General features: G+C 60.9%; 11 protein-coding genes across 11 annotated transcripts; 5 read left to right on the forward strand and 6 right to left on the reverse strand.

Annotated features, from left to right (window-relative positions):
- Window positions 1-54: 54 nt before the first annotated feature.
- Window positions 55-1,074, reverse strand: FA10DRAFT_224048 (hypothetical protein; the record flags this gene model as incomplete). The annotated part of the gene is made up of 3 exons (XM_025518595.1): window positions 55-329; window positions 375-894; window positions 994-1,074. Coding segments are annotated over 3 exons (876 nt in total), but the record flags the coding sequence as incomplete, so codon positions are not given.
- Window positions 1,075-3,808: 2,734 nt separating this feature from the next.
- Window positions 3,809-4,851, reverse strand: FA10DRAFT_52123 (hypothetical protein). Its single transcript, XM_025525548.1, has 3 exons — window positions 4,590-4,851; window positions 4,141-4,523; window positions 3,809-4,073 (listed from the first exon to the last, which is right to left on the reverse strand). Exons 1-3 carry the CDS (start codon window positions 4,697-4,699, stop codon window positions 4,018-4,020), a joined length of 549 nt encoding a protein of 182 aa, XP_025373723.1. The 5' UTR covers window positions 4,700-4,851; the 3' UTR covers window positions 3,809-4,017.
- Window positions 4,852-5,347: 496 nt separating this feature from the next.
- Window positions 5,348-7,449, forward strand: FA10DRAFT_256858 (FAD/NAD(P)-binding domain-containing protein). The gene is made up of 5 exons (XM_025519826.1): window positions 5,348-5,455; window positions 5,512-5,898; window positions 5,972-6,694; window positions 6,756-7,170; window positions 7,257-7,449. The coding sequence occupies exons 1-5, from the start codon at window positions 5,435-5,437 to the stop codon at window positions 7,328-7,330; spliced, it is 1,620 nt and encodes a 539-aa protein (XP_025373724.1). The 5' UTR covers window positions 5,348-5,434; the 3' UTR covers window positions 7,331-7,449.
- Window positions 7,450-7,599: 150 nt separating this feature from the next.
- FA10DRAFT_289581 (hypothetical protein) lies at window positions 7,600-8,777 on the reverse strand (the record flags this gene model as incomplete). The annotated part of the gene is made up of 4 exons (XM_025524314.1): window positions 7,600-8,081; window positions 8,148-8,461; window positions 8,531-8,625; window positions 8,694-8,777. The coding sequence occupies 4 exons, from the start codon at window positions 8,775-8,777 to the stop codon at window positions 7,600-7,602; spliced, it is 975 nt and encodes a 324-aa protein (XP_025373725.1).
- A 1,185-nt stretch (window positions 8,778-9,962) lies between these two features.
- On the forward strand, window positions 9,963-10,958 carry FA10DRAFT_256861 (putative short chain dehydrogenase; the record flags this gene model as incomplete). Its single annotated transcript, XM_025519827.1, has 2 exons — window positions 9,963-10,355; window positions 10,429-10,958. Exons 1-2 carry the CDS (start codon window positions 10,082-10,084, stop codon window positions 10,956-10,958), a joined length of 804 nt encoding a protein of 267 aa, XP_025373726.1. The 5' UTR covers window positions 9,963-10,081.
- A 15-nt stretch (window positions 10,959-10,973) lies between these two features.
- Window positions 10,974-12,734, reverse strand: FA10DRAFT_304848 (glycosyl transferase). The gene is made up of 6 exons (XM_025525400.1): window positions 12,195-12,734; window positions 12,084-12,134; window positions 11,702-12,024; window positions 11,443-11,639; window positions 11,093-11,382; window positions 10,974-11,029 (listed from the first exon to the last, which is right to left on the reverse strand). Exons 1-6 carry the CDS (start codon window positions 12,655-12,657, stop codon window positions 11,001-11,003), a joined length of 1,353 nt encoding a protein of 450 aa, XP_025373727.1. The 5' UTR covers window positions 12,658-12,734; the 3' UTR covers window positions 10,974-11,000.
- Window positions 12,735-13,382: 648 nt separating this feature from the next.
- FA10DRAFT_216055 (MFS general substrate transporter) lies at window positions 13,383-14,711 on the forward strand (the record flags this gene model as incomplete). The annotated part of the gene is made up of 1 exon (XM_025518500.1): window positions 13,383-14,711. A coding segment is annotated over one exon (1,329 nt), but the record flags the coding sequence as incomplete, so codon positions are not given.
- Window positions 14,712-14,809: 98 nt separating this feature from the next.
- FA10DRAFT_304850 (hypothetical protein) lies at window positions 14,810-17,124 on the reverse strand. The gene is made up of 4 exons (XM_025525401.1): window positions 16,544-17,124; window positions 15,698-16,491; window positions 15,166-15,639; window positions 14,810-15,100 (listed from the first exon to the last, which is right to left on the reverse strand). Exons 1-4 carry the CDS (start codon window positions 16,747-16,749, stop codon window positions 14,898-14,900), a joined length of 1,677 nt encoding a protein of 558 aa, XP_025373729.1. The 5' UTR covers window positions 16,750-17,124; the 3' UTR covers window positions 14,810-14,897.
- Window positions 16,952-18,548, forward strand: FA10DRAFT_270094 (voltage-gated potassium channel). The gene is made up of 4 exons (XM_025522994.1): window positions 16,952-17,328; window positions 17,405-17,528; window positions 17,590-17,656; window positions 17,717-18,548. Exons 1-4 carry the CDS (start codon window positions 17,083-17,085, stop codon window positions 18,540-18,542), a joined length of 1,263 nt encoding a protein of 420 aa, XP_025373730.1. The 5' UTR covers window positions 16,952-17,082; the 3' UTR covers window positions 18,543-18,548.
- A 609-nt stretch (window positions 18,549-19,157) lies between these two features.
- On the forward strand, window positions 19,158-20,281 carry FA10DRAFT_52671 (hypothetical protein). The gene has a single exon (XM_025525553.1). The coding sequence runs from the start codon at window positions 19,279-19,281 to the stop codon at window positions 20,026-20,028; it is 750 nt and encodes a 249-aa protein (XP_025373731.1). The 5' UTR covers window positions 19,158-19,278; the 3' UTR covers window positions 20,029-20,281.
- Window positions 20,282-21,403: 1,122 nt separating this feature from the next.
- On the reverse strand, window positions 21,404-23,433 carry FA10DRAFT_246220 (cytochrome P450). Its single transcript, XM_025519399.1, has 2 exons — window positions 21,772-23,433; window positions 21,404-21,700 (listed from the first exon to the last, which is right to left on the reverse strand). Exons 1-2 carry the CDS (start codon window positions 23,266-23,268, stop codon window positions 21,470-21,472), a joined length of 1,728 nt encoding a protein of 575 aa, XP_025373732.1. The 5' UTR covers window positions 23,269-23,433; the 3' UTR covers window positions 21,404-21,469.
- Between the last annotated feature and the right edge of the window lie 388 nt (window positions 23,434-23,821).

The following is a 23,821-nucleotide window of genomic DNA, read 5'->3' on the forward strand; positions in this document are numbered from 1 at the left end:
CGCTTGTTTCGTCTGCTTTGCTATCGCGTGCTCGGTGCACTGCTGTAGATATATGCGAAGACAGTTCTCCGCCTCCTGCTTCCATCCCGAACGCCAGTAGCAATCAAACAAGATCGAAGGAGCAGCAAGAGCGGCAAGGACGAAGGTCAAGCGAATGCGCTGCTTGGGCGATGTGCGCGGAAGAAACAGCGCGTTCGCTAGTGAGTCTCCCAGCAAGAACCTTGTGACAGCACAGTTGGTGGCGAACGAGAGTGGCACAGGTGCGCGGTTTGCGGCACTGTACAGCAGCGGTAGCGCAGGTCCCGTCAAGTCTCGACCAGACTTCATAGCTTCCGTCAGTCCGGTCACTTGCATCCGTGACGGGATTTCGACACCGAGAAAGTGGTGGGAGCTGACGCAAAAGTAGAAGCGCTCCGCGGCCTTGTAGTCCCGAAAACACCTGCGGAGGATCCTAGGCTCGATTCCCATGTAGAAACCGACGTGACGCCACAAAGCGACAAAGTCTTCCCTTTCCTGGGCAGACAGGGGAATGCCAAGACGCTGGAGTGACCATAGTGGCGCAACGCAAAACGATCCGAGAGTTGCCATGAGGTCTTCTTGGTTGATTGGGATGCCACACGTCGCTGAGAAAGCGTCGGCGTCTTTGCCTTGCATGAGGCGCTGGCGAACTCGGGCGTGCAGAAACCTCACACGCGTAGCAGCCGCCCAGCCTAGGCCTCCTCGACTGACATGGTATGGACCGCTTGACGTGGGCTTGGCTTGGGCACTCGGGCTGGACAGCGAGTCATCAGTCCCCATGATGTCGAGGATGAATTGAAGGGTCTCCAGGAGCCGCTTGAAAGTACGCTCTTTTGCCGCGTCGGATAACGGAGCCCTTTCCGCGGTCTCCTCCTCCTTGGACAAGAACATCGAGTGTAGGTCGGAGCTTGTGACAGCCCTGAGCCTATTCAGTCGATCGGAGGCGCGTCGAGCAGCGTCGGTGTCGGCAGAAACGAGGTAGCCAGTCGCTTGAAGCACCGTCATGATTCTCGGGCTCGCAAAGCCGCCAGCAAGTCCGGCAAAAAGCATCGAGAGGAGCGCAGCGGGAAAGTGGCGGTAGAAGACGCTTCTACCCCGTTGGAGGACCAGCCGTTCCTCTTCAAGCTCTTGCCGACATGCTTTGTGCTCGTAGGCGAAAGTGTCCCATCTGCTGAGGTCGAGGTTGTCAGTCGAGGCATGAAGCTCGTCTATGAGTTCTTTGGGCGTGGTATGGTCGTTTTTAGCAAACCACTCCATTCCAACAGCTCCACAGCCGCGAGGGGGCCTCCGATCGACCGAGCGCCAGTAGTCGACAGCATAGCGAACATTCCTTGAGGCTTGTTCGGATAGAAACGATAGGCAGTCTTTTTCATCGACCCCAATGTGCGCCAGGACTTCATCCGTCGTACTATCCGAGTGCTCACGCCAGCTTCGTAGACACAGAAGGGAGTCCCGTCAGCTGCTGCCATCTCCATTCTCGGAATCTTCTCTTCACCTTTCCAACACCATGAAATCGTAGCAGTCATCGTCCCAGCGCACAACGCGATCCCAGGCATACACCAGCATGCCCCTGGACGGCTTGTCACTGCCTTGCCATGAGAACTTCCCGAGTTCTTTGATCGCGCTGTGCAGATGCGTTCCTTTCGCCGATTCGAGTTCGTCTTGGACTCGGAAGAACAGCCCTCGAAACACCGAGTTACAGTACCTCAAGACCGTAAGGTTTACTTTGTCGCTGCTCTTCTCGCTCTTCGAGCTGTTGTTTCTGGCCTTGCCTGGTCCGACGGCAAGCTGTCTCTGTATGTAAGGTGAGAGTGATGCAAGAAAAACGAAAATGCCGCCGACGGCGGCTGCTCTCCAATCACACCAAGTCATCGTGGAGGAACGCGATGCTTTTGTTAGATACACCTCCTGAAGACATCTTATATACCCTTACATCGGAATCACTCAATCCGACAAGGCTTAGCGAGGTACTAAGCGCAATCAGTGGGGCCAGCGGCATCCAGGACGATACGACTGGCTCGTTCGCAACCGACAAAGCTGCTGGAGTCGTACCTGTGGCCTCCGTCCTTGCACTGGGCGGCTTTTTTGTGTCAATTTATTTTTTGTCTCTAGCCTATAAACGTTGTGAATCCCGACAGCCGACAGCCGCCTTCCGAGTTATTGGTATCAAAAGGCTCCACCGCCCTCTCTCAATGAATGGGCTTGACTCGATTCCGGGTTGCTTAACAGAATCCGGCTCGCTTCGCCCGGTTCGATGCTCGTTCACCTAATGGCAATAGCCGGTAGAGTGGAAGAGAGAGATGTCACAGCTGCGCCATGCTTGAAGCGACAGAGGTGACGTGCAATCTCGGTCCAGACCGCCCCAATTCCTGCGTACAGCCGCCAGAAAGACTGCAAGCAGTGCACACTTCATAATTGTTCAATTTTGCAAGCCAACCCAGTAACGACGTAAGGGAAAGAGACGAAAGAAGATGCGTATTTGACAAGCTTCGATGGTCGTCGTCATTGTCTTGGAAGCTCGTTCAAGGGACAATGAGTGCACTAGCAAGAGCTATCTGGGCTGGTGTAGGAGAAGTCTAATGATCACCTCAAGGGTCTTGATAGTAGCCCGAGACACGGACAGGCGCAAAGACGGTCTGACCAGCTGGCTTTCTGCGTTCCTTGACGAGGGGAGCGATGACTTTGTCGGCCCACACCTTACCCACACCAAAGCACCCAGTCCCTGCGAGGCCGGAGTGGCTGTACATGTTCCTGCATTGCTCTGAGCGGCGGGAATGCCTGTTCAAGAAGCGAAGCGAGTCGTCGCGCTGTCCGCCGATATTGTGTCGCCGCACGTGGACCTTGGTCACATCGCCAAGCAGGGGAAACGACTCCAGGTCGTGGCACACTCTCCTCCTATCGATTAATTTGGGCGTGCCGACGATAATGGAGGGAGTGCGGGCTTCGGGAGAGGACGCAGGCACCGTGGAGACGTCGTCACAGTCAGCTTTGTCCAGATTCGTCCTCGTCAGCTCTTCCCAGTGCCGCGGAAAGACATCTACGTCCGTCATGACTGCTTCAAGGACCATGGCGTTTGAGTTCGGCAGGTCGGAGCAGTCCTGCCACTGGTTGCCAAACCAGGCGCCGCGGCTGTTGGCATCAATGGCCTGGGAGCGCGTCTGGTTCTGCGCTAACTGTGCCTGAGCGTCGCCGTCTTTCGCTGTCTTGTCTATGACAACCACCTCGACCTTCAGACTGGCTTTGACAACCTCGTATGCAGACGGACGATTCGTAGGCGCAACTACGTCCGACACGTTGACCCACGCGCCAAAGGCGCCTTCTTTGTCGACGTTGGTATCTGTCGACGATCGATGCCACACGCACGAGTAGGAGGTGTTGCAGTCTTCGTCTTCGCCTTTGCTCTTCAGTGCTTCGGCCAAGTGTTTTCCAGCTGGCTTAGGCACCTGAGGCCGTGTCCACTCGTCATCCCCAAACATCATGCCGGAAAATTCGGTCTTATCCATCTTTTCAAGCTCCTTGTGTAGCTCGTGTCGACCGGCTTCGAGGAGGTGCTTTTGAGCCCAGGTAGCCTCGTTATGCATCTCGAGCCTCAGTTTAACCGACGTTACCTCGTACCGTTCGTTGCTCCGGGCGACAGTGCCGTTGATTTTGTGGTTGCTTCCTTGCACGAGCGCCGGGACCTCTTCCAAAGTCACACTGACTGCAAGACCGGGTAGCTCAGACTCCTTTGGAGGCTCTTCCTCTCCATCCTCGCTCAATCGCAAGCTTCCACGATCATTGGCGCGCAAGGCCTTGCTCGTTGCGTCGAAGAAGTGTGTCACCCCTCGCCTCTTGAGCCCCTGTGGTGGGCTACCGCGCGGCACAGTTGTCGTCTCGCCGCCTGGGACCTCCAACTCTGTACCGTTGACGAGCCTGACCAGTCCGTAGTACTCCAGAGTGACCTCTGCCGCGTAGGAGATGTTGAGGTGGCCGTGGGGAAAGCGCTGACTGCGAGATACGTCAATGGCAAGGTCCACGGGCGGGACCAGCACCGCAAAAGAGGCGTCCTCGGCCACCTGGAAACCTTTTCATCGGAGAGAAGTCAGGGCTTCAGGCATGCACAGTCGATCCTGGACGACTTACCCTCGCGTGGCTCCTCAATGGCGCCCATGTCAGCCATGATGTCAAAGGTGATTCGCTCCTCCTCGACGATGACCCAGTGTTCGTTGCTCCTTATAGCTGTTGCGTACTCTTCAAGCTTGCGGTCGTACTCTTTGCGCTCCTCCTCGTGCGGGTCAAAAACTGTCTCGTCGAGGAATTCACCATCTTGAACTTTCCAACGGTAGCTTTCCCAAGTATAGTTGTATTTTGGCTCAGCAGGCAGCTCGACGTCGGGGAGCGGGTACTTGAGCGCCACACGCTCACGATGGCGCAGACCAAGTGACCACGATGCGACTCGGCAGTCGTCTTGTTCGACGGAGGTCAAGTTGTTGACGAGGCGCGCATCGCCCTCGGCGACCGATGCGCTGTGATAGGAAAGAGTCAGCGCAAGGACCGCCATCTTATAGAGAGAAGGGCAGCTGGCAGCTCACGGGTGCAGATCGTCAGCGCGGACCCAGAGGCGGACATCGCAAGACGCCGCTGAGCCGCTGACGGCGAGGACAGACAAGGTCACAACGACGACCAACAAGAAGCGCAGCATGCCTGAGATGATGTGGAAGTGGGCGCGACAGAGAGGGGCCAGCAGCAGCCGCGAGCATCAGAAGCAGATGCACGTACCGCATGGCCGGGTCTCCGGCGCCGCTAGCGTTTACTTTCCCACTCGACCTAATTTATATGTGGTTGAACGAAGTCAATCAGAATAGGCCACACGATGAGCTCGCATGATTCGAATGGGAAAAGTACTCTGTGGGAAGACCTTTGCCAGGATCTAGCCCAGTCACGGTGTCGCAGAGACTCGTCAAAGAAGAGAGGTGTGAGTGTCTTTTCCTTAATGAAGCACTTCGATGAGAACACTCTGGCTGGGCTCTCGAATTTCAGCCCTGATAGCTAAAAAGCTAGGCCTACAAGACTGTCTCAGCCCCAACCGGCCCTCGAATGCGTTCGAGCGTACGGGTATCCCTGAGGACGTGCATCCGTCACTGCTATTAGTGCTACTGCTGCTGTTGCGCTTCATCGCCCGAGACGAAAAGAGAAAGAAGTTGTTTCGAACTGAGAAATAGCAGAGCAGTAGAGAAGCGCGAGGCCACGAGCGCGGACCTGCATCCGTCGTCATCTCACTTTCATGCCTGCGAATTTTGTCCGATCAGGCTGGCACGCCACGCGCGCAAGCAGAGCACCTGCGCCTCCACATCTGCCTGCCTCTATCTCCTTTTTTTCTGACACCGACGACGGTTTCTTCTCAGCTCGCAACCACACCCCCTTGAGATACAGAAGCATGGCGGTGCACGATCTTGACGTGAGTGTCCCTAGCGAGCGGCATCTGACTGCTCTACTGACATGCGCCGCCTGCAGCCCTTTGGAGTCGTCTCGTACCTCTACCAGCTCGTCCAGATCATCATCTCGCTCATCTTCTCGCCTGTCCCGCCTTCCGCGCACGTCAAGCAGGCGCCTCTCGGCCATGTCGCCATCGTGGGCGCTGGCCTGACGGGCATCTCGTCTGCCTCGCATCTCATCGGCCACGGCTTCGAGGTCACCATCTTTGAGGCCGGCGGAAAGGAGAACCTGGGCGGCATCTGGTCGCGTGTCAACTCGACGAGCGGCCTCCAGATCAGCTCCATCATGTACCGCTGGCACCCCGCCGTGCTCTGGACCAAGGGCTACCCCAAGCGCGACGAGATCCTCGACAACTGCAAGAAGATCTGGAAGAAGTACGACCTGGAAAAGCGGACGCGCTTCAACGTGAGCCGCCTTTCTGCTCTGCATTGAGACATACACACACACTGACACTGACTTTCCCCCCGGCACATGGCAGACACCCGTCAGCTCTGTCACTCGGCACTCGAGCTCGACGGATCCACACAAGAAGGGCCACGCGCGCTGGATTATCAACGGCGAGGAGACCATCTACGACGGCCTGGTCGTCTCGACGGGCACGTGCGGCCAGCCAAAGAAGATGGAGCTGCCCGGCCAGGACAAATTCAAGGGCGTCATCACCCACTCGAGCCAGCTCGACGACGTGGAGCTCAAGGGCAAGAACGTCATCGTCGTCGGCGGCGGTGCCTCGGGCGTCGAGGCGCTCGAGCTGGCCGTGGAAAAGGGGGCCAAGAAGCCGACGATCCTGGCGCGCTCCGACAAGTGGATCATCCCGCGGGCCACGATCATCGATGCACTGCTGGCCCTGCAGCCGTTTGGCCGCGAGACGTGGCTCTCGTTTATCCCCGAGCTGCTCCTCCGCAAGCTCCACTACCGCGACCTCGAGGACAAGATGGCGCCCACCCAGGGCTTCTACGTCGACACGCCCATCGTCAACTCGTCTGCGCTCCAGCACATCCGCCAGGGCAAGGCCGACTACCACCGCGGGGATGTGCTCGACCTGAGCGAGGACGGCGTCGCATTCAACCTGCGCAAGCGCGGCCAGAAGAAGGAGACCAAGGGCAAGCACATGTTCTTCAAGGCCGACGTCATTGTCATTGCCACGGGCTTTGAGATTCCCAAGATCGACTTTCTGCCCCAGGACCTCTTCCCCGAAGACTATGTGAGTGCGACTCTGAGCGAGCAACAAGAGCCGGTGCCAGGGCTGACATGGCCGCAAACAGACGCGCCCCAACCTGTACCTGCAGGTGTTCCCCATCGAAGACATGTCCGTCGTCACCACCAACGCCTCGTTTGTCAAGGCCGTCGGCACCGTCGCCCACATCCACATTGGCATCTATGCCCGCATCCTGGCCCTGTTCCTCATGGTGCCCGAGTCGCGGCCCGTGCCCCGCAACGCCCGGCTGTGGGTCGACATGATCCGCTGGGTCAAGGAGAATGCGCCGGGCGGCCGGCTCAGCTTCTTCACCTACATGGAGCTCATGGTCTGGCTCGTCTCCTTCCTCTTCCTCAACGTCGCCCGGCTGCCGTACGCCTTCTTTGTCCTCTTTGGCTGGGGCTTCTGGACCCGCGACGGTCCCCTCGACAAGCAGGGCCGTGCCGTCGGTGCCCCGCACTTCCATCTCTCGACGAGCAAGCGTGAGTGCTGCACGTGCCCCGTCCCATCTTCACTGTCAGATCTCGCTCACCCTCCATATTTCTTATGCGCGCGCGTGCACATACAGTGCTCCCCCGCTACCGCCAACGCACGGCAGTGGGCGGACCCATTCCACCCCAGCTTGACTCGTCGCTAAAGTAGGACCTCCCTTTTCTCCTCTCTCTTCTTCTTTTGAACCTCCCCATCACGACTCTCTCAGCTCGCGTCAAGCCATGTACAGGATTGTGTTGTCGAATGGAATCATCATTGAGAGCAACCCTAAGATGCCGAGTCCGTGAGAGTGCCGTTCGGCGCCCGACCGGCGCAGAGCCGACTGGCGATGCATGCAGCAGAGAAGGAGAAAGGGGGGATGGGGAGAGAAAGAGACTAACAAGAAGACCAGAGCTCAGACGGCAAGCAAGCAGAGTTACTTAGGCCGAAGCGTACACGTTGGGGCTGAAGGTTTTGTCGGGCTGTTGCACCGCCGCTCCGTCTAGGCGCCAGCCTCCATTCAGGGTGGCTGGGGTGAGGGGGACGCCCTCGCTTGCCTTTGAGGGAGCCTCGGAGTTGGGCCTCGACAGGGGCGCAAGCCGCGCCACGCGGCCGACGCCGAGCGACTCGCGCATCTGGAACACCATCCTGGCGGCAGCCACCGAGGACACGGCAAAGGTGTAGCCAACGGGGACGGAGCGCGTGGCAAAGTCGTGGGGCACCAGGCTGAGCAGGATCGCGGAGAAATTGGCGCAAAAGACGGGAAAGAAGTAGGCGACTGTCTGCCAGAGGACATAGGCAGAGATGCGATGCTCGGGGTCGCCCAGATAGGGGAAGCTGTTGCCTGACAATTGCCACACTTTCGCCAGTGTGATGACGAGCACGATGAAGTCGAACCCACACGAGGCCAGATAGCCCATGACTGTTGGTATTTCTCGTCAGCTCGACGCACGCATCTCGCAGGGCAGAAAAGTGCGCAGACTCGCACCGTGAAAGACCTTTAGGGACTGGCCCTGGAAACACTTGCCGCCATAGGGAATGTCGAGAATGTCGTCGCGGGCGTCGAGGGCAAAGATGGCTGCCAGCCAGCACGCAGACGAGGCCACTGCTGCCAATCCCAGCCCCAAGCGCACCCCATTCTCCCAGCGGCACATGGCGCAGGTGCGCAGGTAGAAAATCGCCTGGACGCTCGTCTGCATGATCCAGAAACAGACCTCGATCGTGTAGGCGGCCGCCGCGCAGCTCGGCGGGTTGCCATAGACAAAGGGGAGCGCAGCGGCAACGGCAGCAAGCGTTGAGTAGCTGTGGCCATGTTGCAGAGTCAAGACAGCCGCGCTTGTCTTGCAAACGGGCTGCTCTTTTCTCACTCACCGAACGATGAGCAGGCACACAACGGCAGCACCGTACTTTCTCTCGCGATGGATGCTGATCTCGGCAGGCAGATGCAGCAGGTACTCCCAGACAATCTTTGAGGTCCAAGATAAAGGTGAGCGATGCAAAGGGAACCAATTAGCATCGCCGATTTTTGACTTACCAGGGTGATGCAGCCTGCAAACATGAAGCTGGTGACCTTTACGATGTACAGCTCGTAGGCCACGTCGATTTCCATGCTGGCCATTTTTGTCGTTTGGCGTCGCAGTATGGTGGGAGAGGGGCGTGTTGGCATGAGTGCTCTGCCGCCGTCTTATATATAGGGGCAACGAGGGAAACGGTTCTCACATATGAGATGCAATAGGACCGATTCTATGCGGGGGCCGTGCTCAGATCTCATATCTTGGCGAGCGTGAGTGCCCGATGGAATACATACGCAGCTCTATCGATTGGCCGTGTTCACATGCAGAGCACAGGGCGCGACATTGAGAGGACAGGACGAGCTGATGATCTCTCACAGCGGCCGTGAAAGAGGGGCTCCGTACGAGGGTGGCGGAGCTGAGCCCCCCCACGCCGAGACGCCGGCCTCGTACGCCGGCAAAAGCACCAGTCGTCTGTCTCGTTGTATCGCTCCGCACCTTGGCGGCCTTGAGAACCGCTTTAAGCAGGCGAAGATGACGTATGGCGTCGGTTATCGAGCCTATTGTGCGATGTGTAAGCTCGCCGGTGTCGAAGTCAATTTGATGAGGCGACAAAGGAATTCAAAGACGGAGGGCAAGCCTCTCTTCATCGATAGCGTGACAAACAGCTCTGCCAAATTCTCCCACGGTCTCTGCCACAATCTGTGCTACGATATACGGAAAGAAGGGACCGCTTTTTCCAGGCAATCAAGAGACCGTATAATTCGGACCGGCTCCCAGCACGACAGGCCAGGAAAGCCAAGAAGGGATAGGGGCGGCGCGGAAGCACGCGGCAATTGCGCACGGGCCAGGAGCATGCGTGGGTCGCCGTCGTCGGCGCCATCAGAAGTGCACGCACCGACCGTCAGCCAGGTGCACCAGCTCGGTGCCCGGGCACTCGTATCGCTTATCGTGCAGGGGCCAAGGTCATAAGGCTGCTTATAGCTAGCCTGGGCGAGATAGACGCAATAATTCGGCCTCGAGCAGAGATCCGGCCTTTGGTGGCGAGGCATATCGGTCTCGTACCAATCAAGCTGTCAATCTGGGCTACTTGGCCGCCCATTGGGGACCAGATTTCTTGGCCACTGCCTGGTGGGTGCGACACCATTTCCGGCCGAAAGGCGCGCGGCCCGCCTCTTCCTTTTTCTCGCACAGGTCAAGTGGAGATGTGGGTGGGCAGTGGAGTTAAGGATGAGCTGTGGAGCTAAGGGCGCGCCGACATGGTGGAGTTAACGGAGATGCTCCACCGACAATGGCGGTGGCGCAGCGCCCGTTGTCGGTAGGGGTAGGGCCTTAGAGGTATATAAGAGAGACGCCATCGCCCTTCCTCGCTGTATACAGCAACAAGCACACACACACACACACACACACAATGACTGGCACAGTTGTACTCGTCACAGGCGCCAACAGCGGCCTCGGCCTGGCCACCGTCCAAGCCCTGGCTGCGTCTCCACGGGGCTACCGCGTGCTGGTCGGAGCACGGACGCTGGACAAGGCCGCCGAGGCCGTCAAGCAGCTCTCGCCAACGCCCAGCAGCGAAGTCAGCCCCATCGAGGTCAACATCTCGAGCGACGAGTCGATTGCGAGGGCATACGACACTGTCAAGGAAAAGTACGGAAAGATCGACGTGCTGATCAACAACGCTGGTGAGTTTTGGCTTGAAAGTCTACTATCGTAAAGCATGGCTGTGAAGCTCACTGGGCGGGAGAAACCACACAGGCGCCAACTTTGACATCCTTCACCGGCAGGGCCAGATGGGCCTGCGCGAGGCCTGGACACAGAGCTGGGACACAAACGTCACGGGCGGACACGTGCTCACCCACACGTTTGCGCCCCTGCTCCTGGCATCGCAGGACCCGCGCCTCATCTTTGTGAGCAGCACCACGGCCTCGCTGCAGGTAGCCAGCGGCCCACCGCCCTCGTGGAACGCAGCGATGCCCGCTGGCTGGCCCAAGCCTGCCGTGGGCATCGCCTTTTCGGCGTACCGGAGCAGCAAGACGGGCTTGAATATGATGATGCTCGAGTGGGCACGCATGTTCAAGCAGGACGGCGTCCGCGTCTTTGGCGTCGACCCGGGCAGGCTGGTGACGAACCTGGGCCGCCGCAAGCCTGACCCCGAGATGGCAAAGAAGATGGGCCTGCGCGAGCCCTCGGAGGGCGCCGACCTGCTCCTGCAAATTGTCGAGGGAAAGAAGGACGCCGATGCGGGCAGGGTCATCGACGAGAACGGCGGCGTGATGCCGTGGTAGTACATGTCATTCTATCTTTTCTCTATTGCAAATAACGATCGATCATGGCACGGCATAGCTCGGATAGCCCTCTGCGGTGGAAAGAATTAAGTAAGCGTGGAGAGATGGGATGGAGGAATGCAGAAGGCACCCACCATCGGACGAAGCCCACCAGAGGTTGAGGCAGGACCACGAGTGGCGGTCGAAGCTCTGCGAGGGGTTGCAGTCGCACCGGCCGCTGTCGTGGTAGGCGCCATTGGCGGGGCAGTGGTCCCAGGACGAGTGCTTGTAGCCAATGTCGTCAAAGTGGTGCACCTTGCACTTGTCCTGGAGCAGGCTGGCGGCGATGGTGTGCACGGGCGCGTCGCCCCACCGCTCGTAAAAGAAGCCGCCCTGCTTGTCGAGATAGTCAAAGAAGTCGAGATAGGCCTTTGAGCGGAAGAAGCTTTGCCCCGCAGGCGTCAGTCCTCTCTTGTCATTGATCAGAAATGAAAGTCCAGCTCACTTGAGGTCGCCAATCTCAAAGTTGGACCAGAAGTGGCAGGTGTTCCAGTCGTCGCCGCCTTCAGTGGCCGTCAGGAACTGCATGATGTTCCTCTCAGCCACGTGCTCGGGGTGCTCGTCCATGAACGCCTTGGTCGTCTGCCACAGCGTGGGCACCGTCTCTCTAAACTCGCGGGCGGTGATGGTGAATCCATACGTCTAAAGCGCGGTGGCAGTGGTGTCAGGGTTGAGAACAAGCAAAGACAGAGAACAAAACGAACCTTGTTGTTGAGCTGCATGAATGCAAATGGATCATAGTCGACGTCGCAGTAGAGCTTGATGCCCGGCTCGACGCGCCAGTAGTAGTCGAGATCGAGGGTGAGGTTGTGGCGGAAGAAGAAGCCCGAGTTCCAGCGGCACATGTGCCGGTACGACTCGGAGCTGCCGTAGACGACGTTTTTCATCCGCTCGCGTGTCTCGGCCGCCTTGTCCTCGCTGATCCACGACGGGTAGCTCCAGTGCTCGTGGGGCACCTGGCCGAAGCGCACCTCGCTCCGCGTCACCTTGCGCACGCCGTCCTTGAACTCGTCGGTGAACGGTTGGTCTATTTCCACTGGTCAGCTTCTGCTTCTGGACAGGACCCATGGGAGACCAACGCCGCACCATTGAGAAAGATCCACGGATAGCCGTACTTTCGGTTGAAGCGGTACTCCACTGTGGGTGGCAGCCACGGTCAGTCTTCCTCTAGAGGACAGCGACGATCGGACTGCGTACCTTGGCGCATGCTGCTCTTCATGTCCTCGAGCTCTTCGTTGCGCACGAGCACGATGAAGCCAGCGTTGACGCGCGGCTGTGTGTTGGCCTGCGACGGGACAAACGTGGGCGGGTAGAGGTTGCCGTCTTTCCCCTGCGTCGCTCCGCCTGACACCTCTTCGTCGGCCTGCAGCGACGAGGGTGCTGGGACAGCGGCCGTGTCTGCGGCACTGCTCGTGGCGGCTGCCGCTTCTGCCAGTGCCTCCAGTGCCAGCGTCGCACTGTGTGTGTCGGAGCTGGTGCTGGTGCTGTCCGACGGCGAGGAGAAGGAAGAGGCTTCGCGAAAGCCGACGCGAGTCGATGGCACGAGGTTCAGCCATGCCAGGAAGCCAAGCGCCGTCAGCACGACGACAAACACGACGGCGAGCGGTCTGTTGCGAGCGGCGGGTCTGCCCTTGCCCCTGGCCGACACGGGCAGCAACATGACTGCTGGTTAGTGGTGGGTGAGAAGGACAGACATTTAGCAAACGTGGATGGGGCACGTCGTTCCCGTGCTAGGACGCCGCCAAAGCCGACCGGCAAAGCCACCGAATTGACATATGCAGTGGAAATTTTAATAGTAGATAGTGGGCCTCTTCTGCGCCGGCGGGCTGTGCCCAGGTGCAGCTGCTCACTTTCAAAGACCCGCGGCCGACGTACGCGTTTATAGAACAATAGCGTGTAGTTCACTCGGCTCCCCGAGGCACGACTGACTTCGTCGTTGTCGAACAGGGGACTCAAGAGCAAGAGGGGCGCTCGCTGCTCGGGACAGCACGTCATCCGCTTATACAGTATGTTTCCTCGGCCAAAATCAGCCCAGCCAGGGTCTTCTCGAGCCTCAGAGCCGAGCAGGACGCACCTGACTCTAGCTGGATCGAGCGGCGACCCAATCCCTGCAGATCGGCCCCAGGAACGCGCGCGTGTGCACTAAATAAAAAGAGTGAGCAATTGGGTCAGCATTCAACGTCGAGTCACAGACCAACCATGTCGGGGCAGACTGCGGCGTGCGACGTCGAGATGGCTCGGGGGGAGCAGCGAGAGGAGCACAGGATGGAGGCCATCCCGCAGCACCCAGGAGCACGACCAGAGAAGAAGGCGAGCCGCGAGGCAGCAGCAGCGGCAGGCAAGGTGGGCGCGCCTGCTGCTCCTTCCGCTGACGGCTACGACGACGACGACGACAGCGACCCAAGCCACCCGCGCAACTGGCCGCAGCGCCAAAAGTGGATCAACACCCTCTGCTGCTCCATGGGTGGCCTCGTCACGCTCATGTCTGGCGCCATGCTCGCCCCTGCCCTCGAGCACATACGCGCAGACCTGCACACGTCGTCATCGACGGCCAACCTCATCCTCTCCATCTATGTCCTTGCCTTTGGCTTTGGGCCCCTCGTCCTCGCCCCGCTGACGGAAATCGTGGGCCGGAAGCCGGTCTTTGTGGCGTGCGGCCTCTTCTACGTCTGCTTCAACACCGTCGCCGGCTTCGCACGCACCGTGCCCCTCGTGGCCGTCGCCCGCTTCCTCTCGGGCCTGGGCGGCAGCGCCGAGTTTGCCGTGACGAACCCCACGCTGAGCGACTGCTGGCGACCGTCGGAGCGCGGCTTTTCCTTTGCCCTCTGCAACTTCATCCCCCTCCTCGGCCCGGCGCTGGGCCCGATGCTGGGCGGCGTCGTGGCGCAGCACGTGGGCTGGCGCTGGATCTTCTACCTCATGTCCATCCTCGACTTCTGCGTCGTGCTCCTCGTTGGCTGGCTCTTCAAGGAGTGCTATCCGCCCCTCGTCGTCGGCAGAAGCAACAACAGAGGCAGGGAAAGGGAAGGGGACACGAGCGCCGTCGCAGGCAGTGTCACCAAGCTCAAGCTCAGCCAGGCACTGCTGCGGCCGCTCAAGCTGCTCGCCTTCAGCCCCTTTATCCAGGTTATGTCCGTCGCCCTCGCCTACAACTTTGGCGTCCTCTACATTGCCGTCACCGTCCTTGCCTCGGTGTACATGGACCGCTTCGGCATGTCCGAGTCGCAGGCCGGCCTGCACTACGTCGGCCTCGTCGTCGGCTACACGCTCGCCTCGCAGGTCGGCGGCAAGCTCACCGACGTCTACTGGCGCCGGGCCTCGGTGCGCACGCCCGAGTCGCGCCTGCTCCTCGTTGGCCCCGGCTCGCTCCTCGTCGTCGTTGGTCTACTTTGGTGGGGCTGGTCTGCGCAGCACCGCCTGACTGGCTGGGCCAGCGTCGACGTCGGCCTGGGCGTCTTTGGCTGCGGCATCATCCTCTCCACCCAGGCCATGCAGATGTACGTCATGGAGTCCGTCGGCTCAGCCTACGTGGCATCGGCGTCGTCGGCGTCGCAGGTGCTCCGCAACGTCTTTGCCTTTGCGTTTCCCGTCTTTGCCCCCCTGGCCTACCGCCGCCTCGGCTATGGCTGGGCCAACTCGGTCCTGGCCCTGGCCATGCTTCTCGTGGCGGTGCCCATGCCCCTGCTCCTCTACCGCCTTGGGCCGCGGCTGAGGCGCAACCTCTCCTCGCTCCTGTAGCTCCACCACCTCGCTCCTGTCACTCACCCTCTCACTCCTGTGTTCCACCATCTCACTCCTGTATTTCATCATCTCGCTCCTGCAATCCACCATCTCATTCGTGCTTTTACGCTCTATAAATGCTACATCGATCGCACCGACTTAGTCATTGTTCTCGCTACTCTACCGTGCACCGAGGAACAGGCCCCACACGACGGCGACGAGCATCCAGGGATGCAGCAGGGCTGCCGAGCCCGTGGCGCCAAAGACGACGCCGACGAGGACATTGGAACGGGCCACATCGCCGTAGCGGTCCAGGTATCTGAGCAGGGTGCGGAGCACGGTGCGCTGAGCCCTGCCCGTCGTCGCAGCGAGAGTGGGATTGACTGTGGTGGTCGATGCTTCTTATTAGAGCCAACAACAAGAGTGCCGACGTCTGCCTTCTACTCACGCTTGCGCACTTCGGGGCTCGCCAGATCGAGGGCACGGTTGAAGCCAAAGAGGGTGTACGTCTTGGTCCTCCGCCTGGCCTCAAAGTCGCGCATCACATCGGCCATGGCCTGCCAGCGGCCGAGGCTCGTCGACAGGGCGAGGCAGTCCATCATGGCCTTTTCCGTGCCCTGGCCAAACGCCGGGTTGAGCTTGCAGAACGAGTCGCCGACGAGAACGAGGTTGGCCGGCAGCCTACGGTTGCGCGCATCGATGCGGCACACGTACGAGTCGTGTCCGCGCGCATGCACGAAGCGCACCTTGTTCCCCGTCGCAGCCTCATTCTCTGCCAGCAGCGCCATCGACTCGTCGAACCATGCGCCCGGCTCGGCACCCGTGTTGGCCCGGTAAGTGGCCCGCATGCATTTGCCAAACGTCGCCAGGTCCGTGGGCATCTCCTGTGCAGCCGCGTCGTACTTCATCCAGCCCAGGTAGCCTGTCGGAGGCAGCGTCAATATCGCTGTCCTGGCAGCAGCAGCATCAACCACACCCACACTTGTCGCCGTCGGTATGCGCCATGCTCGCGTAGCTGCTCTGCTCCGTCAGGAGCGGCGAGGAGAAGCTGATGGGCGAAGCCTGGCCCCACGTGGGTCGAGAGGCCGCCGTCGTGGCAGGCAGGGGCATGCGGTCGCGGATGGTCGCGTCGAGCGCAAAGGTGGCCGAGGCATAGGCAATGTTGATCCGATAGCTCTCGCGCTGCGGCTCAGTAAAACGGCCATCGCCCCGAATCAGCCGTCGATACACCTGCGCGGGCCCTGAGCAGTCAATGAGCAGGCCGCAGTTCAGTGTCGTCGTCGTCGTCGTCGTCGTCGCTGGCCGCGGCTGGCCATCATGGAGCACGACATGCACCTGGCTCACCTGGCCGCTTTTGCCGTCACACGCCATGCCCGTCACCCGGCCACGGATGACCTCGACGCCAGGCGTGTGGTGCGCAGCGAGGTCGGCCAAGAGGTCCTGCATGACGGGCCGCGAGATGGCCAGTGCGTTCTTGCCCGAGGGCCCGAACCGCGGCGCCCGCTCGTCCCAGCGGAACAGGTGCGCACCCAGCAGCAGCTCGAAGCGAAGCGTGGACGTGTCGTCGAAGCGGCCACCACGCGCAACGGCACCGGCTTCAAAGGCGCCCGGCCAGAGCCGATGGAGTGACTCGACGGCAAAGTTGGAAAAGATGTGGACCTGGTCGTACTGCATCACCCTCGAGCGCCGCGATGCATCGTCCGTCGACGGCTCGACCATGACGACGCGCGCATAGTGGTGCGAGGCCACGCAAGCCATCATGCAGCCCGCGATGCTGCAGGGGTCTCTGTCAGTGCCACTTATGCTACAGGGACTGCCTGACGAACCTGCCACCGATGATGACGCAGGTCGCATCGCGCTTCTTGCCCTCGTCGGCCGTGCCTCGACGCGCGGACAGCTCGGAGAAGCGCTCGGCGTCGAACATGGCCGTCTCGGCCTCCGTAGAGCGGTCGACTATGGCCCTCCATAGTCTCACGTGCAGGGAGGGAAGGCTGGCGAGGCCTACGAACAAGAGGGCGAGGAGCAGGATCATCACGGTGGGAGAGCGGGGAACACTTGATTGGAAGAGATAGGAATCCCGCTGGCTCTTAAGTGGGCCATCGAGGCCTCAGCTGTCCTGCTCATGCTGCCACAAGCACGCAGAATCAGCCGATTCCCGCTCCGCTCACGCCTCCGCCGCCCCCCTTTTCCTCGCCAGCAAGGCCATCGCCGTTTGTCTGTCTGAGCATGGACACAAAATGCGACGGACGACCCAAGTCCCGTGTTCCGTGTCCCGAAGTACGAAAATAACACTGGAGGGGGGCGCGATGTGGACGAAAAGTGCGGGACGATGGGTGACACTGGCTCAGAGAGAGATAAACATGCAATGAAGAAGGACGACGAAGATTCCCGGCTGGCCAGCTTTGCCGCGTACACGCCCCTGGTCGCGGCGCTGCTGGCGCCCATGTCGACGCTGTACGACATCCCTGCGCTGTCGCAGCCCTGGTATGCGTTCAACGGCGCCGCGCTGCCCGATCCAAGGGCGTCGCTCGTCCTGTCGGGCGTGAGTCTGGCCATGAGTGTGATTGCCAACTCGCTCCTCGTGCTCCGCTTCTCTGTGCATGTGGCCCGTGTGAGTGGTCAAGCTGGAAGCGCAGCATTTTCATGAGGTCTCCAGACTAATGCAAGAGAGGAAACGCGCGCATCAGCTCTGGCGATTTGCGACGCGCCTCTCCACGCTCGCCTGGGTCATCAAGACGTGCATCGGCATCGCCAACCTCATCACGTTTGGTGCGCTCGCCAGGAATGGCCCTGGCTACTCGTACCTCGAGGGTGCGTCTGAGGTCTCTCTCTCTCTCTCTTCGAACGACCAAGCTGACACACACCGAGACAGGCTTCTGGTGTGCGATCCTCTCCGTCGTCATCAGCGGCATCATCAGCACTCTCCTCGTCTTTCAGTTGTGCGTTCTCTTCTATTCTGTCTCGCGGTCTGTTTCAGCTTTCTGACTCAGCCAACACAGCCTCTTCCACTTCAACCGCTCGCCCGACGCAACGATCAGATTCCAGGGCCGCACGTTCATCGTCTCGGAGCTCATCCTCTTTGGCCTCATTGCCCTCGAGGCCCTCATCTTCAGCAAGATCGAGGGCTGGACCTACCTCGAGGGCATCTACTTTTCCGTCGTCGCCCTGCTCAGCATTGGCTTTGGCGACTTCTCGCCCTCCAAGACATCGACCAAGATTCTGCTTTTCCCCTTTGCCATTGCCGGCATCGCCCTGCTGTCGAACCAGGTGTCGCTGATTGTCAAGGCGTCGAGCGCACGCCGCAAGAGGCGCCGCCAGCGCTTTGCACGCCTGCTCGACACGCGTCGGCATGCCAACCTGGAGCAGTCGCACCCCGAGACGCTCGAGGGCGAGGCAAGGCGGCTCCACCGGCTCGTGCAGGACGAGGAGAATGCGAGCGAGCTCGCCGACCTGCTCTGGTCGGCCGTCGCCCTCGTCGTCTTCTGGCTCCTGGGCGCCCTCATCTACCGCTACATGGAGTCGTGGACGTACGGCAACGCGCTCTACTTTAACTACGTCTTCTTTCTCACCATTGGCTTTGGCGACTACTCGCCCGAGACGCCCGTCGGCCGAGTCGTCTTTGTCCTCTGGGCCCTCCTGGCCGTGCCGATCATGACCAACTTTGTCGTGCAGGCGATCCAGTCGATTGTGGGTTGTCTCTCGCCGCCTCGCTGCCTACTGACCACTCACACGTCACATGCAGGTCACGCGCTTCTCCAAGTTCCTCACCTCGATGACGCGCGAGAAGCGCACCGAGCGACAGGACCTCGAGCGCCAGTACTTTGAGCCCCACGCCTCGTACCTCGATGAGGCGCGCCTGGGCTTCGAAGAGAAGCTTGCCGAGGGCAGCGAGCAGCAGAGTGCCGCCGAGGAGCACGACCTCACCGTCGAGGTGCTCCAGCTGGCGACGTTTCTCGAGGCCCAGGCGCGCACGCTGCTCGTCGACAGCCTCCACCGCGCCTCGACGGAGCGGCTGCTGCTGCAGGCCGACGCCAACGTGCAGACGCGCCTCCTCGACGAGCTCGGCGCCCTCGACGGGATCCCCTGGCGCGAGCAGCTGCGCGAGATGCTGCAGAACGAGACAGAGACGAGCAGCCTGGACCGCGTGCGCGAGTACCGTAGGACGTACGCACGGCTCCTCGTCACGGGCGCGCGCCTGCTGCGCCTCGAGGGGCGCGACCTCGACGTGTTTGAACGCAGGCGCAGCGATGCCTGAGCGTGGGCGGCGTGGAATGACTGTCCTTGTCGGTGTGGCTAAAATATCGATGGTATGCATGATCTTCAGCATCGGCGCACATGGACACTCTGCTTGAGCCTCTCTCTCCTTCTCAGTCTTTTCTACACGCACTCGCTCGCTGCCTAGACTCTGTCTATAATCGTCGTCATTCACCGTGCATGTATACATGCGGCCACACGGACAAGTCTGCGCCCTCGCATAGTCGAGCAGCACCTCCTCGAAGCGCTGCGTGGCCGTGCGCCACTGCGTCAGGTGCGCCACGCGGCTCGACACGCTGAACGAGAGATGGAGCCGGCCCCCGAGCGCATAGGCGTAGCAGAAGAGGAGGCCGTTGCGGTGCGAGCGCACCTTGAAGTCGGCATCTGCCTCGACCTCGGTCGGAAGCACGTCCTTGTCGTCGTCTTCCCCTTCACCACCCTTTTCACGCCGCACAAACGCATCCATGTCGCCCAGCGAGCTCATCGACGGCACCGTGTGGCTCGGCGGCGGCAGGAGGCCCAGCTCGGTGGCCAGGATAGCCTTGCTCAGCGGCCGAAACTGGTCCTGGTAGGCGGTGCGCGACAGCCAGTCGGCCCGCGCGCCACCGCGTCCCTCGTCGTACTCGTCCAGGCTCCTCTTGACGTCGCGGCAGAGCATCTCGACGACGGCGTGCCTGCTGGCACCCGCTTCCAGGGCTCCGTACGCCGCGCCGATATCGCTCTGCACGATGCCAAACATAAAGCCCGCGGCACTGCTTGCCTCGAGGCCGGCCCGCTGGGGCGACAGCTGCTTGAGCATCGAGATCTGAAGCGCGTACAGCACCACAAGCTCAGTCCCACGTGTGAAAGCCCTCTAGACGTGGATAACGGAGGCTGCTTACCGTCGCAACTGCATCGTGCCAGACGAAGCTGCTCTCGCGGCTCTTGCCGCTGCCGTCGCTGCCACTGCGGCCAGGCGTGGGGATGCCCTGCGGCACGTCGACGCCAGCCTCGCCACCGTCGGCCCGAGCTAGCTCGAGGAGTGCGACGAGGACAGCGGCATGCAGGCACGGCGTGATCGTCAGGCCCTTGGCGCGCAGCTTGCTCCTCAGCCTCTGCGTGTCCTCGGCCGAGAGGGTAACGGCCTCGTAGCGATTGTCCTGCGCCTCGTACTGGCCCTCGCCGAAGCGCATCGCCACGGGCGGCTTGGTGAACTGCCCATTATGTGTGTCAGAGCTCTGATCAGGATACCGATGTGGCGTCAGCGAGCCGCCAGAACCTGCCCTCACCTCGCCAAACGAGCGCTGGACCTCGGCCACGAGAGCAGCGTCGTCGATGCTGCTATTGCTGCCCTTCAAGTCCTTCCGATGGAGGTCGATGTGGCTGGGCGGCAGCCGCAGCAGCTCGCGCCCGCGTGCAAACGGCCTCTCGAGCCGGTGCGGCGCCTCGAATGCGTGGCGGAGATAGTTGAGGAGGGTGAACATGCCCCTTCCTGTGATATTTCCATCATCAGCCCGTGCGCGGCCTGGTCTCGTCCTCGATCTGACTGCTCACCGTCGGTGTACGAGTGGCAGCACTGCATGATCAGCGCCACCCGGTCCGTCGTCGCCGTCGCCGAGCTCGAGCTGCTGTCGATGAAAGCGTAGAGCTGCACCGCATGCCTGGGTCCTTGGAGGCCGACACCGGCGCCCAGGCGCTGGCCCTTGTCTGCCAGCAGCGCACGCAGTCGCTGATCGCGCACCACCGCCAGCTCCTCGCCTTGGGCGAGGTGCTCCACGGTGAGCGACTCGGCCACGCGTGTGTGCAGCGCCGCCTCGCTGGCCGCGGGCGTGTAGGCGAAGCGGTAGGTGTCAAAGGCAGCTGCGTCGGCCTGCGACGCCCCGTCAGACACGGCGCGCGCATATAAGTGGGGGAAGTGGAGCACGCAGCAGGCCCAGGCACGGCGGACACGCGCCTCGGCCTGCGCCGGCGTCACCCTGTCTGCCGTGAGCCGGAGGGTGAAGGCGAGAAAGAGCTCGCTGAGACCCTCGCTGTGCAGGTGCCAGTCGTCTGTCTTGAGTTGTGAGCTGCCACGGCGACTGCCTGCCTGCCTGCCCGTCCGTCCATACGTCTGTCGCACTCACGAGCCATGTTCTCAAAGCCGCCCAATGGCCTCTCCCACTCTTTGCCCACCTGCCTCCAGGGGGCCGGCGCTGCTGCTTCCTCCCTCACAGCCATGGTACGCTTCGTTGCATGCAAAATTGTAAGCCCGATCCCCTCTTCTTATAGGAGTTTTAAAGACGCCTCCTCGACGCATAATGCTTGCATGAGAGCTGCACACGAAGCCAAGACAAGTTTAAAATCAAAAGTTCAGAGATGGCCTTCGCCTTGAGAGAGAGGGCCGGCCTCGCGCGCACCTTGCGGTCGTTGTAGCGAGCTTCGGCCGTCAGTCAGTCTCGGCCGGGGTGAATTGTAGACAGGTGAATGGGATTGCACTGGGTGACAAGGACTAGGAGAGAGGCCAGAAGGCCAATTCATTATCACACAACCATGCTCGCATACGCCTTGCGCGTCTTGACGACGACGGGAATCGGCGGCTTGACCATGACAAAGCAGTCGCGGATGCCCTCCTGGAAGGCGTCGGCATCAAAGCCAGGCGCAAACTTGGCATCAAACGTCTGGCAGAAGCGCGCAATCATGGCGCGCATCTCGTGGTAGGCCACGTTGCGCCCGATGCAGCCCGTCGGCCCGTAGCCAAAGGCAGCAAAGGCCTGTCGAGCAGGGAAAGGAAAGGAAAGCGTTAGCAAGGGGGTACTCTCGCGTTGGGAGTGATCTAACACACCTTCTGATTAAACACCTCGCCCTCCTTTAGCTTGTCGATCCATCGGCGGGGCAGGAACGAGTCGGGGTCGGAGAAGTTGCGCGGGTCGCGCTGCATGGCGTACGTCATGGTGGAGACGACGGTGTTGCCGGGAATGTAGGTGCCATCGGGCAGCGTCAGGCCCTCGGGCGGCGTGTTGCGCTGCAGGCCGCTGGCGACGGGCGGCCAGAGGCGCAGGGCCTCGTTGATGCAGGCATTGATAAAGGGGCACTCCTTGGCGAGCTTGTCAAAGTCGTCGGCCATGTGGCCCTCGCCAAATGCGGCCGCAACCTCGTCGCGCACCTGCTGGTAGTACTCGGGGTGCTTGACGAGGTAGTAGAGCGTGACGGCCATGGCGTTGGACGACGTGTCGCTGCCGGCGACGATGAGGAGGCCCGCCTCGGCGCTGAGTTCGTCGAATGTCTGTGGGTTGCCCCTCGCCTTGCTCTCGCCGAGGAGATAGGAAAAGACGTCTGCGTCGACGCAGCCCGTCTTGCCCTCCTTGACGCGGACCTTGAGCGTCTTGACGATCCACTCCTCAAACAGCCGGATCGGGTTGGGAAAGTCCTTGACGAGCGACATGATGTACGGCACGTTGCCCGAGGCCATGATGAGGATGACGCCCTGCTCGAGGAGGTGGATCTCGTGGGCCGTCTTGCCCTTCTTGACCATGTCGAACCCGCGGCCAAAGCCGAGCTCGCCCATGACGTCGAAGCCGAACCAGCTGCACCACCGGCCCAGGTCCACGGGCCCCTCGGCTTCGCGCTTGGAGATCTGCGACATGGTCAGGTTGACATTGTCGAGGATGTTCTCCTCGTAGCCCTTGATTGCCTTCATGGAGAACGCAGCGTCCCACACCTTTCGCCGCGACGCATGGTCGGACATCGTCGGCGTCGACTGGAGGTTGCGCGCCCCGACCCGTGTCGATTCGACGGTGAAGTCGTACCACGGTCCACGGGTGCACCGGGCTGCGGCTCCCGTGGCGCCATAGATGGCGCTCAGCGCAGCCGGGTCGCAGACCGACAGCTCGCGCGGGCCCGTGCGGATCACATCGCCGTACTTGCGGTGGTACCTTTGGAACATGTAGGGCCGCTGGCCGCGCAGGTCCGGGTACACCATCACCCACTTGGACAGGCGCAGGTAGACTGGGCCAGGAAAGTGGCGCAGACGGTGGAAGAAGAGGCGGTAGATGGCCATGCTGGTAAACAGCGTCGCGACCCAGACGACGTTCATCTGCCACACGATGCCCGCCGACGCAGACGGCGAGAGCCGCCAAGCATCGTGGATAAAGTAGGTCAGCGCCGCGTTGGTGAGCATCCACAGGGCGAAAAACGGCCTCGAGCGCGGCTCGCGGTACTGGACACCGAGGTGCAGGAGCAGCGCAGCCGCGATGGGCACGTAGAAGCGCAGCTCGACGCTGCCGGGCACCCGCAGCGCCTCGAGGGACAGATCGACGACGTGCTGATTCTTGGCTGGCATGGTGGGTCGTGTCCGTTGAGAGAAGCAATAGCGTTCACTTCGGTATGCTAGGTTCTTCTACTTATAAAAGGGGGCAACAAGGTCCATCCCGGCTATGCCATGAAACCGGAAGTCCAAGTGGAAATCGGTCTCCCATCCGGGGTAACAGGTCAAGCAATCTGGGGTACTAATTTGCGGAGACGCGCTTTGCTTGCTTTCGACTTTGATTTTTGGCATATTACACGTCGTGCGTGGCTCGCGGTTCTCTTCTGGGCCGACACTCGAGGGCACAGAAGACCGGTGGCCGGCGAGGTGGAGGGATCTTCATTTTCCACGTGTTTCGAGGTAGCATTCACCGGTACCCCAACCCGTGGCACTGTCTGACGCCGATGCCACTGACGCGCGGCTGCAGCATGCCGTGCAACGGCAACGCGACAATTGCGTGCGGCGGGGCATCGAGGCTGAATCTGTATGCGTTCCTCAACGGCACCACACCCATGTCACCCTCTGCGCTACAGCTGTCCAAGTAGAAGATTCGTCCTCGTCAACTTTCAATTACGCCTTGCCCGCCAGA

Source organism: Acaromyces ingoldii (assembly GCF_003144295.1).
Source record: "Acaromyces ingoldii strain MCA 4198 unplaced genomic scaffold FA10scaffold_11, whole genome shotgun sequence".
Taxonomy (NCBI): domain Eukaryota; kingdom Fungi; phylum Basidiomycota; class Exobasidiomycetes; order Exobasidiales; family Cryptobasidiaceae; genus Acaromyces; species Acaromyces ingoldii.

What these genes read in the sequence shown, in the direction of transcription:
- FA10DRAFT_52123 (XM_025525548.1), bottom strand. Translation starts at nt 4,699, where the DNA reads ATGCTGCGCTTCTTGTTGGTCGTCGTTGTGACCTTGTCTGTCCTCGCC. An exon ending in CGCGCTGACGATCTGCACCC is followed by an intron (nt 4,524 to 4,589) that starts GTGAGCTGCCAG and finishes TTCCTATCACAG; the next exon opens with CGCATCGGTCGCCGAGGGCG. An exon ending in CATTGAGGAGCCACGCGAGG is followed by an intron (nt 4,074 to 4,140) that starts GTAAGTCGTCCA and finishes AAAGGTTTCCAG; the next exon opens with GTGGCCGAGGACGCCTCTTT.
- FA10DRAFT_256858 (XM_025519826.1), top strand. Translation starts at nt 5,435, where the DNA reads ATGGCGGTGCACGATCTTGAC. An exon ending in TGGCGGTGCACGATCTTGAC is followed by an intron (nt 5,456 to 5,511) that starts GTGAGTGTCCCT and finishes CGCCGCCTGCAG; the next exon opens with CCCTTTGGAGTCGTCTCGTA. An exon ending in ACCTCTTCCCCGAAGACTAT is followed by an intron (nt 6,695 to 6,755) that starts GTGAGTGCGACT and finishes GGCCGCAAACAG; the next exon opens with ACGCGCCCCAACCTGTACCT.
- FA10DRAFT_304848 (XM_025525400.1), bottom strand. Translation starts at nt 12,657, where the DNA reads ATGTTGCTGCCCGTGTCGGCCAGGGGCAAGGGCAGACCCGCCGCTCGC. An exon ending in GAAGAGCAGCATGCGCCAAG is followed by an intron (nt 12,135 to 12,194) that starts GTACGCAGTCCG and finishes TGCCACCCACAG; the next exon opens with TGGAGTACCGCTTCAACCGA. An exon ending in TCCGTGGATCTTTCTCAATG is followed by an intron (nt 12,025 to 12,083) that starts GTGCGGCGTTGG and finishes CAGTGGAAATAG; the next exon opens with ACCAACCGTTCACCGACGAG.
- FA10DRAFT_304850 (XM_025525401.1), bottom strand. Translation starts at nt 16,749, where the DNA reads ATGATCCTGCTCCTCGCCCTCTTGTTCGTAGGCCTCGCCAGCCTTCCC. An exon ending in TGCGTCATCATCGGTGGCAG is followed by an intron (nt 16,492 to 16,543) that starts GTTCGTCAGGCA and finishes AGACCCCTGCAG; the next exon opens with CATCGCGGGCTGCATGATGG. An exon ending in GCATACCGACGGCGACAAGT is followed by an intron (nt 15,640 to 15,697) that starts GTGGGTGTGGTT and finishes TGCCTCCGACAG; the next exon opens with GCTACCTGGGCTGGATGAAG.
- FA10DRAFT_270094 (XM_025522994.1), top strand. Translation starts at nt 17,083, where the DNA reads ATGAAGAAGGACGACGAAGATTCCCGGCTGGCCAGCTTTGCCGCGTAC. An exon ending in TCTCTGTGCATGTGGCCCGT is followed by an intron (nt 17,329 to 17,404) that starts GTGAGTGGTCAA and finishes CGCGCGCATCAG; the next exon opens with CTCTGGCGATTTGCGACGCG. An exon ending in ACTCTCCTCGTCTTTCAGTT is followed by an intron (nt 17,657 to 17,716) that starts GTGCGTTCTCTT and finishes CAGCCAACACAG; the next exon opens with CCTCTTCCACTTCAACCGCT.
- FA10DRAFT_52671 (XM_025525553.1), top strand. Translation starts at nt 19,279, where the DNA reads ATGGAGCCGGCCCCCGAGCGCATAGGCGTAGCAGAAGAGGAGGCCGTT.
- FA10DRAFT_246220 (XM_025519399.1), bottom strand. Translation starts at nt 23,268, where the DNA reads ATGCCAGCCAAGAATCAGCACGTCGTCGATCTGTCCCTCGAGGCGCTG. An exon ending in GCGAGGTGTTTAATCAGAAG is followed by an intron (nt 21,701 to 21,771) that starts GTGTGTTAGATC and finishes CCTGCTCGACAG; the next exon opens with GCCTTTGCTGCCTTTGGCTA.